At 40.4% G+C, this 13,025-nt stretch overlaps 1 protein-coding gene across 1 annotated transcript in view; it reads right to left on the reverse strand.

Moving 5' to 3' along the window:
• galnt2 (UDP-N-acetyl-alpha-D-galactosamine:polypeptide N-acetylgalactosaminyltransferase 2) overlaps positions 1 to 13,025 on the reverse strand; it is a 95,945-nt gene that overhangs the window by 37,401 nt on the left and 45,519 nt on the right. Inside the window, exons 2-3 of the mRNA XM_053503019.1 lie at positions 6,712 to 6,799; positions 3,306 to 3,459 (exon numbers count right to left, since the gene is read on the reverse strand). Of these exons, the coding sequence (XP_053358994.1) occupies positions 3,306 to 3,459; positions 6,712 to 6,799 (242 nt within the window). The remainder of the gene's footprint in view (positions 1 to 3,305; positions 3,460 to 6,711; positions 6,800 to 13,025) is intronic.

Raw genomic sequence — 13,025 nt, forward strand, 5'->3', positions numbered from 1 at the left:
AAACTAGTGGCATGACATGGGTCCACCTACAGTAACAGTCATTTGATCTCAATCCAGATGACCATGTGCGCGAGATTTTGGAAGTCCTGGGTTCTGTCTTGGTAACCCTGTCCACACTGCAGTCTTACGCTGCTGTTAGTTGTTGACAGTATTGAACTTAATGCGGTTCCAAAGACTGAGAATGTGAGTTATTATGGACTTCCTGTCAGCTTGTACCCGTCTTATCAACAAGCTTTCACCCAGAGAACTGCTGCTTGTTGGAGGTTTTGTTCATCGGAACATTCTGTACAAACTGTGTGTCAAAATACCATTAAATCAGCAGTCTCTGAAATATTCAACCCACCCCATTTGTCAGCAAACTCTATATTACAATCCCTCACGGATTATATAGTTTTTTTTCTCATTCTAAAGTTTTATCTGAATATTGAGTCAAGATCTTGACCAGGGTCTACATGATTTTGAAAACTGCACTACTGCAATACAATCGTCTGATTGGATGACTGCTTAGATGTAAATGTGTACCAATGTTCCTAATAAATTGTACACTGACTGTCCTGGATATATTATATAAAGTGCATCGTGTTTTATAACAGTGGGTTTAATTAATTTATTAAACTTCCATGACCCACTCGTGAGTCTTGGTTTTTACAGTCACTGAATCTCAACCCATTTGAATGAACCTGTAGTGGAGATCGTGGCCTGACTTTTCACATGGCTTTAGATTAATGGAATATCCGTAGAAAAGATGGTTTGATGAAGGATGGGTCCTCTCTCTAGTACGGTTTCAAAGTACGCGCCAAGCCTCACTCAGGTTGTGACAACACGTTATTAACAGGTATGTAGTTTTTTTTCCTCACTTAAATCTGTCCAACAGTATATGAAATCTATATGATATAGTATGAAAGTGAAAATTATTATACTTCCAACAGACCGAAAAGCATGTGAGCGCACTGTACCAGCCGGTAAAGGGTTAACATCCTCACCAAGTGCAGATTATAATGACGTTAAAAACATTAACTTTTCATCAGCGTCGTCATTTTATTTTAATACAGCACTCTCTCTCAACCCTACAAATGCCACTTTTATTTTTATAACTGATTTTTTTTAATACACATAAATCACCCAGAGATTTATCTGGTGTTAACTCCTACCCAGCATGCAGTGCTGACATAAGAGCATATCTACCATTCTGGCACAGTGAGTGCTCCAACACACTTCCACCCTGACAAACTGTCAAACTTTCCTGAGCTGCGGCTGCTGCTAATGCAGTACTGCAGAACAGCTGTGTGTGCTCGGAGGACAGAGCATCCTGCCCGGTTCTGCCCTGACGGACAGCGACGACGGGCCAACTTTTAGTTTAACGGTCGGCCCTTCTACCAACATCCATTACTTTTCCCATTAGGCACGATTAGAGAGATGTCCTTGATTTTCACAGTCATGGAACAGATTAAATAAGCTTTATGCAGCAGACACCTCACCTAACTGTCTGCCTCCATTATGTCTCCTTTCACTAATAATAATACTTAAAAGAAAGAAAAAAAAAACTTATTTAACCGAATTTTTTTTTTTTTTCCCCGACGTTGTTTTTCAGAATAAAACTGGAAGGCTGCTATTCGAACCAAATGATGTACGGTCTTACCACAATGCAAGCTCTAAATCATCTTATTAGGACTGGATACAGCTTGTACAACACAGAAATGAAAAGTTACATTTGAACAGAGCCAAAACTGGCAGGGCAAAATGAAAAGCTGTGAATAGACATGCTGTTAAAAACCACGAAAGCTTTCCAGTCACGCTGAGCTACCTCCAAGAACCGTAGGGATGAGCCAGAGATGCTGAAAGACAATACAGATGATCAGATGAAAGAAATATGCTCCTCTCTCTCCCACCAGGGTGCCACATCACCACCTCCTGGTCTAATGACGTGGCTTCTGCTAATCAGAGTGCGAGACGGGTGTGGTGCACGTTACTTTAAACAAAGGCAGGAACATTTCTAAGTGCTGCATCAGGACTGTGAGGAACGAGAGAAGTACTTCCTAGAGAAGGCTTTAACGACTCCGCTTGCGTTTCAAGTCATTCACTGCTTAAGTGCAGCAGGCAAGATCAAACAACAAACCAGAGATAATCACCACACAGTAGAGATGGGATGAGTCATATCATTTGGCAAAAAAAAAAAATTAAACAGTTATTACAAGAAACAAAATACTTCAGGGCAAGATCAGCAATGTGGTGGAGTGAAATAAAGTTACTGGCCGCACTCTAAAATTGATTAATTTACAGTGTGTCCCAAATGATTCTTTTTCCTGTTATTCCACGGCAACTTGCCTCCGATTTATAATTGTTCATTTCTTAACATACATGTCATCGTGATCACTTTGTCCACCAGACATGTTAGTTCCTGTTATCACTGTCAGTGTATTACCGAGTATATACAATCTTTTCCTCACCAGCCTTCCGCTTTTCTCAAACTTGGCAAGAAAGGACAAACATATCCCTACAAAAAAAAAAAACGAAACATTTTGATTTGTTAAACAGTTTATTATTAGCATTAGATTATGTGATGCATCTGTCTTACACGTCCCTGTGAATAAGCTGGTGGGAACCTAAACAAGTTGTTTAAACGAGGCATTTAGATTTCCTCCCTAATGTGACATCATATTCTCTGTTGGGCCGTGGCTGGGAATTGGTTCGTTATAATACGCACTGAAAGCCTGTGTTCAATAAGTGAAACAGAGGGAGTTGAAGCATGAAAACAAAAAGTCATTATCTGAGAGGTATTTCAGCTGGGACATTAACAGACAAACTTTGGAGAAGCTCTTAGACCCGTGTAAGCTTGTTAAAGAAACAGTAATAATATGGGACCTTTAACAGAAAGATGGGCTGTGAATTGGAGCTAGAACAACCATCAGAGCTGCTGGTACAGAAATACTTTTTTGCACTTGATTTAGATATTCAAAGCCTAAAAACAAGCCCTGATGACTGTTTGGAACATTAAGGTTCATAGTGTAGCTCATGCACGTGTTTCGAAATGCACTGACTTCACATCACCGGAACAATGTTTTCATATAATTTGTAAAGAGCAATAGTGTGCCAAATATTTTAAAAGGCTTCAAGCAGGGCCAGAGGCACAAGATGTTGAGACTGGATCTTTAGCTGTATTACTTCTATTACCATCTATACACTAGTCATAATAATTAATAATAATAAGTAATAATAACCCAAATCTTAAGTGGCTTTGGATGAAAGTGTCTGGGTTATGAATGAATAAATGAATGATTGAGGATGGACAGAGAGGAGACACTTACTGGTCGTGTCTGGTATCTGGGACGCCACGATCCATTCGTAATTTGTCGCTCTCCACCTGGTTAAACTTGTTCCGGGCGTAGGGATCCTGTCCCGGCTTCACCACCGTCGCCCCCACATAAAGGTCCTGATCAAAGTCCTGCCACCTGACCTTCCCTAGAAAACACACACACACACACACACACACATAAACACCACACTGGGCTTTGCTATGCAGGCTTTAGAGTGTGTGTAGTAATCAGATAAGTGGAAACCACAACCTATATTAACACACAAAACATTAAGGGGTGCAAGCATCAAAATCAACCAAGACCATATGCTAAACATCATATTTGCTCATAACACTGTACATAAAACTCATACAGTACTGTGTAAAAGTTTTAAACTGTCCCCTTTCTCCCTTTCGCTCCCATTTCTTGATATTTGACTGTTAAAGGACTGAATTTCTTGTATGCTTGATGTAGTCTTAAGAAATCGTTCCCCAGGCTTCCTGAGGGACTTTTGGGCTCTCATTTTTGGCAAGTTTTTGGTCCTTATTTTTAATCCAGTCCTTACGTTTCAGGGTAAAGTTTTTTGTTTGTTATGCGACACAGTGACCTACTAATCATTCAAGCATAAAAATCATGTAATAGCAACATGAGCAGCAATTTTATGGTGTTTGACAATGCATACAGTAAATGCATAGCCATGAAAACAAACATTTAAACAGTTAAGGTGAAACTGAAAAATGAAACCAGCCGTGTTAATATGCCTCAGCCAATGATGTGGATTGACAGAGGCAATATGTTTCCAGATGTTTCTTTTGGTTAAGACAGACTCAGAAATGAAAAACCACTCAATTCAGCAAAGGCAGCTATTTTTAGCTTATACAGCGGTAACTCGCCATACAAATGGCCCTGCCCCATGAATGTTCACCTTAAGAACTAAAATATCGCTAGACATTTGCTTTGGGATACAAAGCATTTTCGGCATATGAGCAACCGAACCGAACCGAGCCGAGCTGAACCGAGCCGAGCCGAATGCTGGCTAAGTCACGTGCACATCTGGGAGCTGTTAAAAATGTTTTTTTTTCCATTTATTTATTTATATTTTTTATTATTATTATTTTTTTTTTTTAAAGAATTTTTACTTTTAGCTTAATGGAACGGATTAAATTCGTATGCCGAGGTACCACTATCTAGTAAAATACAAAAGAAATGGCCAATTCGCCATTCGAAAGGTTTTCCTAGGCTACCACACAATGGCATATTTCCACCCTGGTGTCAGGCCCAGCAGGTGTCTCTTCCATCGATTAACTGGACGTTTTAATAGCAATCAGGTCAGTCAGACATACGGAAGAATTCAATCAATTTATCCCTCCTAACACAAGCCTGGTGGTGATTATGAGCATCATAATTGGCTCATCTGTCTGATCATAATCTTGCATTATAGCTCAAGCTTCCAGCAGAGAACTGAAGCCTAAACTTAAAACTGTGTTAAACAAATAAACATGTATACATTCGTTCCAGGCTGAACCATCACTCACTGTGTACAAACTGAATTAGATGATGAGACAGAGCTGAGATTAGATGAAAAGCGTGACCTTTAACTGCTGTGGTTTGGCTGACGGCTCTTTAATGATTTGAGGTTCAGACAGAGCATTGACCTGAGAGAGCAAACTACTCAAAACACACAAAAGCAGATGCGTTTATTTTAATCTCCAAGATTGGATTTTAATTTTTCAAAATGTAAATACCTAAAATACTATGTTACATAACATAATAACATACGCAATGTTAAATATGTTAATTATTATTATTATGTATACTACTGCTACTAATAATAATAATAATAGACATATTACACAGTAATAACAATAATAATAATAATAATAATTAATATTAGTAGTAGTACTGCATAATATGTATATTCTAACTATCTCTTGATGGTACAAAATAACAGAACACAGCTATGAGTGCAAAAACTCACTTTTATTTCTCTATATAATCCCCTCTTACACTAATGCACTTATTGTAGTGTTTCACTAGCACTTGGATCCCATCATAAAGAATGTTTCTCAGTACGCCAGAGCCATGATCAGACTGCCTGCTTCATGTCTGAAATGCTGGCCTCCCAAGAACTCCTTTAATGGCCCAAATATATGGAAATGGCTTGGAGCGAGGTCAGGACTGCCCAGGGGATGTGTCAATAACTCCAGTGCTAGTGGTGTTCGTAAATGATGGGGTACCGTATATAGTTCCCACAGACAGATGTGCCTCTTCCACAAACTGGTGACAAGTTATCCGTCATTTCTTTAAGAATCAGGTGTTCTACTCGAATGGGACTGGTTGCAACGTTCTCGGCCTTGCTCAAGGGCTCACCAATAGCAACCTGGTGGAGCTGGAGCCTGAACTTATTACCTCCTGATCAGTAACTCAATGCCTTAATCCTTAGAGATACCACTGCTCTTAACAAGCAAAAACATTAACACTGGGTGAACAACAGTAACTCTGCTTCACACCACATCAGTGGGAACTATTTTCCTAGAACAGCTCATCTCATTATAATTTATTTTTGACTTGTATTCAAACAAACTGACACACAGCTGCTGTGCATCATTCTGACTACACTGCGCATAATTTCTCATCTCATATTCTGTAAAGATGCTTATTGTGTAGATATTAGATATTGATCTGAACCTAATAAGCAGACAGTTAGAATGTAAGCACCTTCCACACCGGTGGGTCCAACAGAACTGATGCTCCATCGTCATCGCCTCTGTCATCATCATCGTCTCAACTGTTAAAAGCTGAGGGTAACTAAACACCTAGCGGAAAAAGGCGCTCTATGAAAAAACCTAAACGGAGCCGAAGACGTGCCGTCATTACCACCTCGACACCTTTCGCTTTGTGTTTTGTTTCTCTTAAGGAGGGAAAAAAAAACATGAACCATCATTAACAGGATTTAAACAGTGAATTTATGCAGACTGCAGACGGAAACATTTACAGCTTGAAGAGTGGGCAGATAAGGACCCCAGAGAGATGCTGGGAATGTTGTTCTTGGCTAACGCGTTGCACCGATATTTGTTTGTTTATCCCTGATTACAAAGCAATTTAAAACTCGAGACTTTAGAGCCTTGCTTTGATGAGAACCCGGGGAGAAAGATGCTTCAGGGAAAGACAGGGGCTGAAGGTTCGGGATGGATGATGAGTCTGGAGATTCTCTTGGCGAGTGGTAGCCGCTTATGGAAAGCAGATACCAATGCACACGGTATAACTCATCTCTCAGAATAAGTCAACTGAAGGTTAAAGAGACTTCAGCTTCTCGAGGAAGAATTCCAAGCTGAGTGGGCATGTCTTTCTTTTGTTAATGCGATATCAATCCTGCATTGCTTTAATATTATGCACTGGTGTGCAGATGGACACGTACCTGGTGGAAGGGTCTCCAGGCTCTGCGCTCTGCTGTCTGTGTTGCTGGATGCTTGGTTTCTGCTCGAACTTGGGGCACCCCAGTCATCCTGTCAAAAAACACAAAATGCACGTCCTACTGTTTTATTCAACGGGTAACTTTACAAGCTGCCATGCAAACGTTTTAATATGCAAAAATTTAAAGGGCATGAATGCTATAATTAAGTCACCAAATGTTTGGTGCATTCTCAGAGCCGCATTCTGGCAACGTCATAAATTTTCTGTATAATTCCGATAAGAAGTCATTAGTGTATATGTAGTGTATTAGTGAATCCCAAACATGCAGAGGGCTAATGGAAAATGTCAGTAATGTTGCTGCAGCTAATAACACAAACAACACAAAGACTGTAGTAGATTAACATGTCGAAGGGGCGTTCAAGTCAAACTGGGACTTGCGATGAAATTTCTCGGAAACTAAAGCATCTGACTGGTGCAAATGTTTTGAAGAAGGCCATACGTCTGTGAATGACGATCCCGGCTGAGGTGGCCGAACATCCAGTGAGTAGAATGCCTGACTGATGAGAATCACCGGATAACTTTGTCATTAACTTGACTGAGAAATAAAGTTGCAAGTTAATGACCCTCATAACTGTTCTGCACAATCAAAAGTCCCGGTTCGACTTATACACCCATAATCATAATAAATCACATTATGTAACAAAACAACGAAAAAAAAAAAACTTTCTTCGACGTTAGCTTGAGTTCAGTTCGGCTACGTTAGGCGACATGAGACTTCAAAGCCTGACCCAATTTCACCAATTTCGTCAGAACACAGCATTTACCTTGACTAGACAAACCATAATGATGTTACTGTACAAGTTACAAATCTTAATATTTTTCGTATTTCCCTAGGAGTGATAAACTACAGGACTTAAATCAAAAAATAAAACTATTTCTGAGACCCATGCAAACCCAACTGTATAACACCAAGACAGGGATGGAGAGCTCAGAAACGACACCAGCTTTAAAACACTATAAAACGAGAGTGCTTTTCACTCCCAAAAGGCCCTGGTCATGATCTAGTTACATTATTGATTTAAAAGACACTAAAGCCCAGCATTCAGCTTGGGGACAGGCACGCAAGAGCTGCTGTGATTTGTTTGAGGCTCAGCCGGATGTGGCACGTGCTCATCTTTTAGTAACTATATATGTGAACCTTGCTGTCGAGTATATACTGTACTGCAGTCTGCTTAGAACAAGCTCATGTAAATGCCTTCGAGTTAACATGCCAGAAATATCTGCGTCCTGTTGACCCTGACCAGAAGTCTGAGAAAGAAAAGTGGAATATGGTACAGCTTGATTCATCCTTCAGAAACTAGTCTTGTTTTTTTGTTTTTTTTCATTATTTCATAACTTTGAGTAAGACATATAGAAAAATTGTATTTTAAGCAGAGCCTTTGACTGATGCCCAGGTACAGGCGTGAATTTAGCCAGTAGAGCCTTTGCATAATTTGGTGCTATTTTCCTGACTTGGTAGCAGATACAGTATATTCTCTTAATCAGACACATATTCTCGCATTCTCTACAGCACTTAGACTGTTCAGGGTCACTGGATGCCTATTCCAGGTGATGTAGGACTAGACGGGGTGTCAGTCCATCACAGGACACACACTCGCTCACACACTATGGTTAATTTGGAAATGCCTCATTTGTACGTTGTGAGGAAACCCACTAAGCACGTGGAAAACATGCAAACTCCACGCTACAGACCACAGAGCTAACCACAACAACAAAGTCAGGCACTGGTTCAAATTTACCCCACAGGTGTTAACAGGCTAGAACACTTAATGCCTATTTATTTTCTATTTTGTGATATCAGAAATGAATGCCTGACCCTGCTGATCAGTCTCAATCTCAGATGACCTGTCGGTTATGTTCTTTACGCATCATTTCCATTCATGCAGAAGGCTGATGGTGCGGTATTCCCGTGCCGAACAGGCTGTGTGAAAGCGGCCGTGAGAAAAAGAGCGCTGCCTATGATCCATAACAGAGAGTGTGACGGCTTAAAACACTTCCTGCCGTTGCGTCGATTTATAAATCCCTGCAATTACACTCATCTAGAGTTCATTTGAAGTGAACCACCTTAAGCAGACTGGTTGTTTTGGTCCACACCCATGAGTGATTATGGTATTCTCATTTCCACAAATGAACCACGCTGGAAAGGAAAAGTCACCAGAGTACAATTTAGTTTCGTTAAGCACACCCTGAGTGATTCTGTATTCATGACTGTATTCATGATTAGTTATGAGCAAGGAATAATAATATTGCATCATTCATCACAAGTTTCGATTTAAAAAAAAGATATTAACATGCCTTCCTAAAATGCGGTCATTATATATTGTTTTTAAACAGTTTGTAATAGGTTTGTGGGGAGAGAAAAAAATTAAGCACCACAATAGTCTTTAAAAAGTGCAATCACCATTAGCAGGGTCAAATGTGCTTTAATTTAACCGCACAACAAAACAAACGCTGTTTAATCCCTTTATTGCCAAGTGCAACACAGTGGAAAGAAGCGAACCAGAGCGCTGTTTTTATCCGTGGCACGCGGGATCCTGCATTTAGATGTATGCAAGAGCCATAAAATACATGACGTGCAGAAAACTGGTCACTCGCTGACTTTTAATAACAAGCTGTGCTACGAGTCAATTTATAATGATTTATCGAACACATTACATTGCAAAAGAGGGACATAGATTTACAGAATTATCTTCCCTGAAACAGCTAATAGCCTCAGCCTGGTGAAGGGTGGAGAGCTGAGAATATCTGATACTATGCATAAATGCAAAACAGCTGCTTCATCACTTTTAAGTTTCACTCCTGGTATATTTAATAATAATAATAATAATAATTTAAAAAGATAATAAACTTTTAGGTATAGTGTGCACAGGCTGTCTGAAACGAGATAGCTGAAAGTTGGAAGAAGACCAAATGACGTTTAACTCAATTAAAATCGATCATTGGGCGATTAATTAAGAATTTAACACAGCTTTTGTTGAAACTAAAGACTTCTTGAATCTTCTGCAAATACTCGTGTTTTGTGAGAGGATGGCTTCTTTGTCTTTTGCTTTTGAATTGGGCAGAAGTTGAAAGCCGCCACCTTTGGACTGGAGTATAGAGCGCAAGATTGTCAGGATTATCGCCTTGTGCAGGTATGAGAGCCTTGTATAAGGCCTTGTATGAGACATGACATTTAGGCAACCAATTAGCAGGTTTAATACTTTAAAAAGTGTAAGAAATAAAGCTGTTAGAAAAAAATTTGAGAGGCGAGTAGTGGTTAGCACTGTCGTCTTGCACCTCCCATCTGTGTGTGCATGGAATTTGCTTGCCCTCCACGTTCTCCTCCGGGTACTCCGGTTTCCTCCCACGGACCAAAAGACATGCAGATTCGGCTAACTGACGTTCCCAAATTGCCTGCAGTTTGTGAATGAGTGTGTGCCCTGTGATGATTTGGCACCCTGTCCAGTGTGTAACCCCCTGGTGCCCTAAGTCTCTTGGGATAAGCTCCAGGCCCCCCAGTGACCCTGAATACAGGGTTAAGCAGTATAGACGATGAGCGAGTGAGTGAATGGGTGCACAACTCTTGTTGCCACTTCAACTTTAACGATGTGCACTCTGATGCTTTTCAGGTCAACACAAAGACGGGGTGACCACAGCCTACCTGATCACTCGAACCTGTCTAGTCATTCTCCTCCAACTGTATCATATATAAACTTTAAAAGCAATTGTGTATAATATCCCAGGAGATCAGCAGTTTTTTTAAGATCTCAATTGAGCCCATCTGGCACCAACAACCATGCCGCTGTCAAACTGCCTGAGTTGGCATTATTTTGGTCTCTGTTGTGAACTGAAGGTCTAATATCTGTATGTACATTATTTTCGGCACTGCACTGCACTGCTGCTGCTTGACGGGCTGATTAGAAAACGGCATGAAACGTCTCAGCTAAAGTAATTATTACCACCTCCCTAAGATTAGCCAGAGACACACCAGCCCAAAGCACATTAATGAGGTCTGCACTGACAGCACTGTGACAAGGTGGGTCTTTTTCTGGAAACACTTTAGAGAGCCCATTATATAGCAATGAGCAGGTTATACTGAATAATCCCAAGCTTTGTTTAAACCAAAGAATGAATAAAGTGCAAAAGTTTTAACAAAGAATCGATGACTGTATTATACTGCATTGTTTTTCATAATCCGGACTTTAGTAGCAGATAAAGGGCGTTTTAACACAATAAGTAAAATCAGCCAGGAGAGGCCGACTTACAAATTAATCACAAGGCGAGTACTGTAAACACGGTAAAGGTGGTACTTTTATTTACTATTGCTCTAACAAATAGTTAAATGCATTAATTAACATTGGTGGTGATACAAAGGTCTTTAGACAAGCTCGGTTCCATCAGCGCTTTCACATACCCGTGTATTCCTGATTTTTGGAGAGAAAATCATGCCTCATTTGAGCACACAGACTCATCCACAAACACACAAAAAAATACGCCTATGCTAAACACCAAAGCTACCGAATTGTCTATCCTGGTTCACTTTCTCTACCAGGTCGAGCTGTGCCGACCTCTGGGATCTATAGACTTGTAAATACCTGAGGAAAAGGCTCTTAGATAATGAAAAGCTTTTTGCAAGACTTTAATGGAGACAGAAAAAGCCATTGTGAATCCTTAATGGTTTAGATAACCTACTTGAACCAGATGCTCAAGACAAAGCCTGCCATTGATGGGGAAGGGGATGATTAACCGCTGTTGGGGTTGAGTAGGTAAAAGTCTGTAAGCCAAAGTGTTCAACAAATTGTCTCCAGATTTTACAGGAAGGTTGTACTACAAGAACAGAAGAAGGTTTCCATTTATAGGCATAAAGGAGAAGTAGCCAGCATTGCAGTACTTCAAGTAAACTGGGCAAGGCCATTTACATTTAGGCATTTGGCAGACGCTCTTATCCAGATCTCATTACACATCTGAGCAGTTGAGGGTTAAGAGCCTTGCTCAAGGGCTCAACAGTGGCGGTTGTGGGGTTTGAACCTAGGTTCAAATGCAAGTGAACCGTAGTCCAATGCCTTAACCACTGAGCTACCCCTGGCCCAGACAGTGAAGATGCAGACCTCAGTTATACAAATTAAATAAATAAATAAGCGCGAGAGAGGGAAATAAAGTATGATTATTTTTCTTTTGGTCAACAATAAAAAACCTTGTTCTGAGTAAAGTCGTCTTGAAAGATCGTTACACTTTCTCATGACTCTAACTGATGATATCTTGTCGAACAATACATTCTATGATAGTCAGGGGGTCTTGTTAATGATGCAGATGCACAAAGAAGAAGATACAAATCCTTCACCAAAACCTGAATCTTTAACATGAGTAAATGTTCATTCTCCAAGCTTCTGGTGTTGGTACGGGCCTGCTTGTTCCTTAATGAACCCATCTGGATTGTGGGAAATAGTCGAGGGTAGCACTTAAGGTTGATTTATGGGGAAGCGTGATTCTCAGAGGCATACAGTCTTGCACACCTTGAAATTTTCAACTACACATGGTGTGAAGCTGTAGTGCTGTGTATCAAGTGAACACTGACATTTCTACTACCCATCATTAAACCATTAGAATCCAGGGGTGACCATGAATTCATCCAGGGAGATCGAGAAAACCTCGGGCGAACAACACAAGGCGATGAAAGACATTTCAGTGTAGCACTGCCACAAATTATCCTTGAATGCGGTACGAACAATAAAAATGTGGCTTCAGGACTTCGTCTGCTGTGTTGGTTCTCAGGCCTACATTGAAATCAGTAAGCACTCTTCCTTTATTGTCAGCGCATTCTGGTTTGCATCCGGCGTATCCGTGTCTAACGTGAATGTGCACCTTCGGAAAACAGAGCTGACCAATTCAGATTAGATTAGATTAGATTAGATTAGATTAGATTAGAGATGGCTGGATGGATGGATGGATGGATGGATGGATGGATGGATGGATGGATGGATGGATAACTTAACTGTTCAAACCTTTTCTACGGTAAAGTAATAGGTAGCGGCAGTCATGTGTGCAATAAATACATGGTGCTCTTTCCACACTCTCATTGTTTTACTTGCCCTTTACATGGGAATTACCAACCAAAAGCCTGGTGTTGCATGAGATAATAAGTAACGTGTGCACACAAAACCTCTTCCATCCTCTTGCCATCTTGCATGAAATAAATTTCTAGGGGAAACACTGCAACGCTATAGCTATTTCTGGTTTCCACATCACGGCCCACAGGCATACTGATATAATACATAACCT

The sequence above is a fragment of the Clarias gariepinus genome, chromosome 8 (assembly GCF_024256425.1).
Source record: "Clarias gariepinus isolate MV-2021 ecotype Netherlands chromosome 8, CGAR_prim_01v2, whole genome shotgun sequence".
Classification (NCBI taxonomy): domain Eukaryota; kingdom Metazoa; phylum Chordata; class Actinopteri; order Siluriformes; family Clariidae; genus Clarias; species Clarias gariepinus.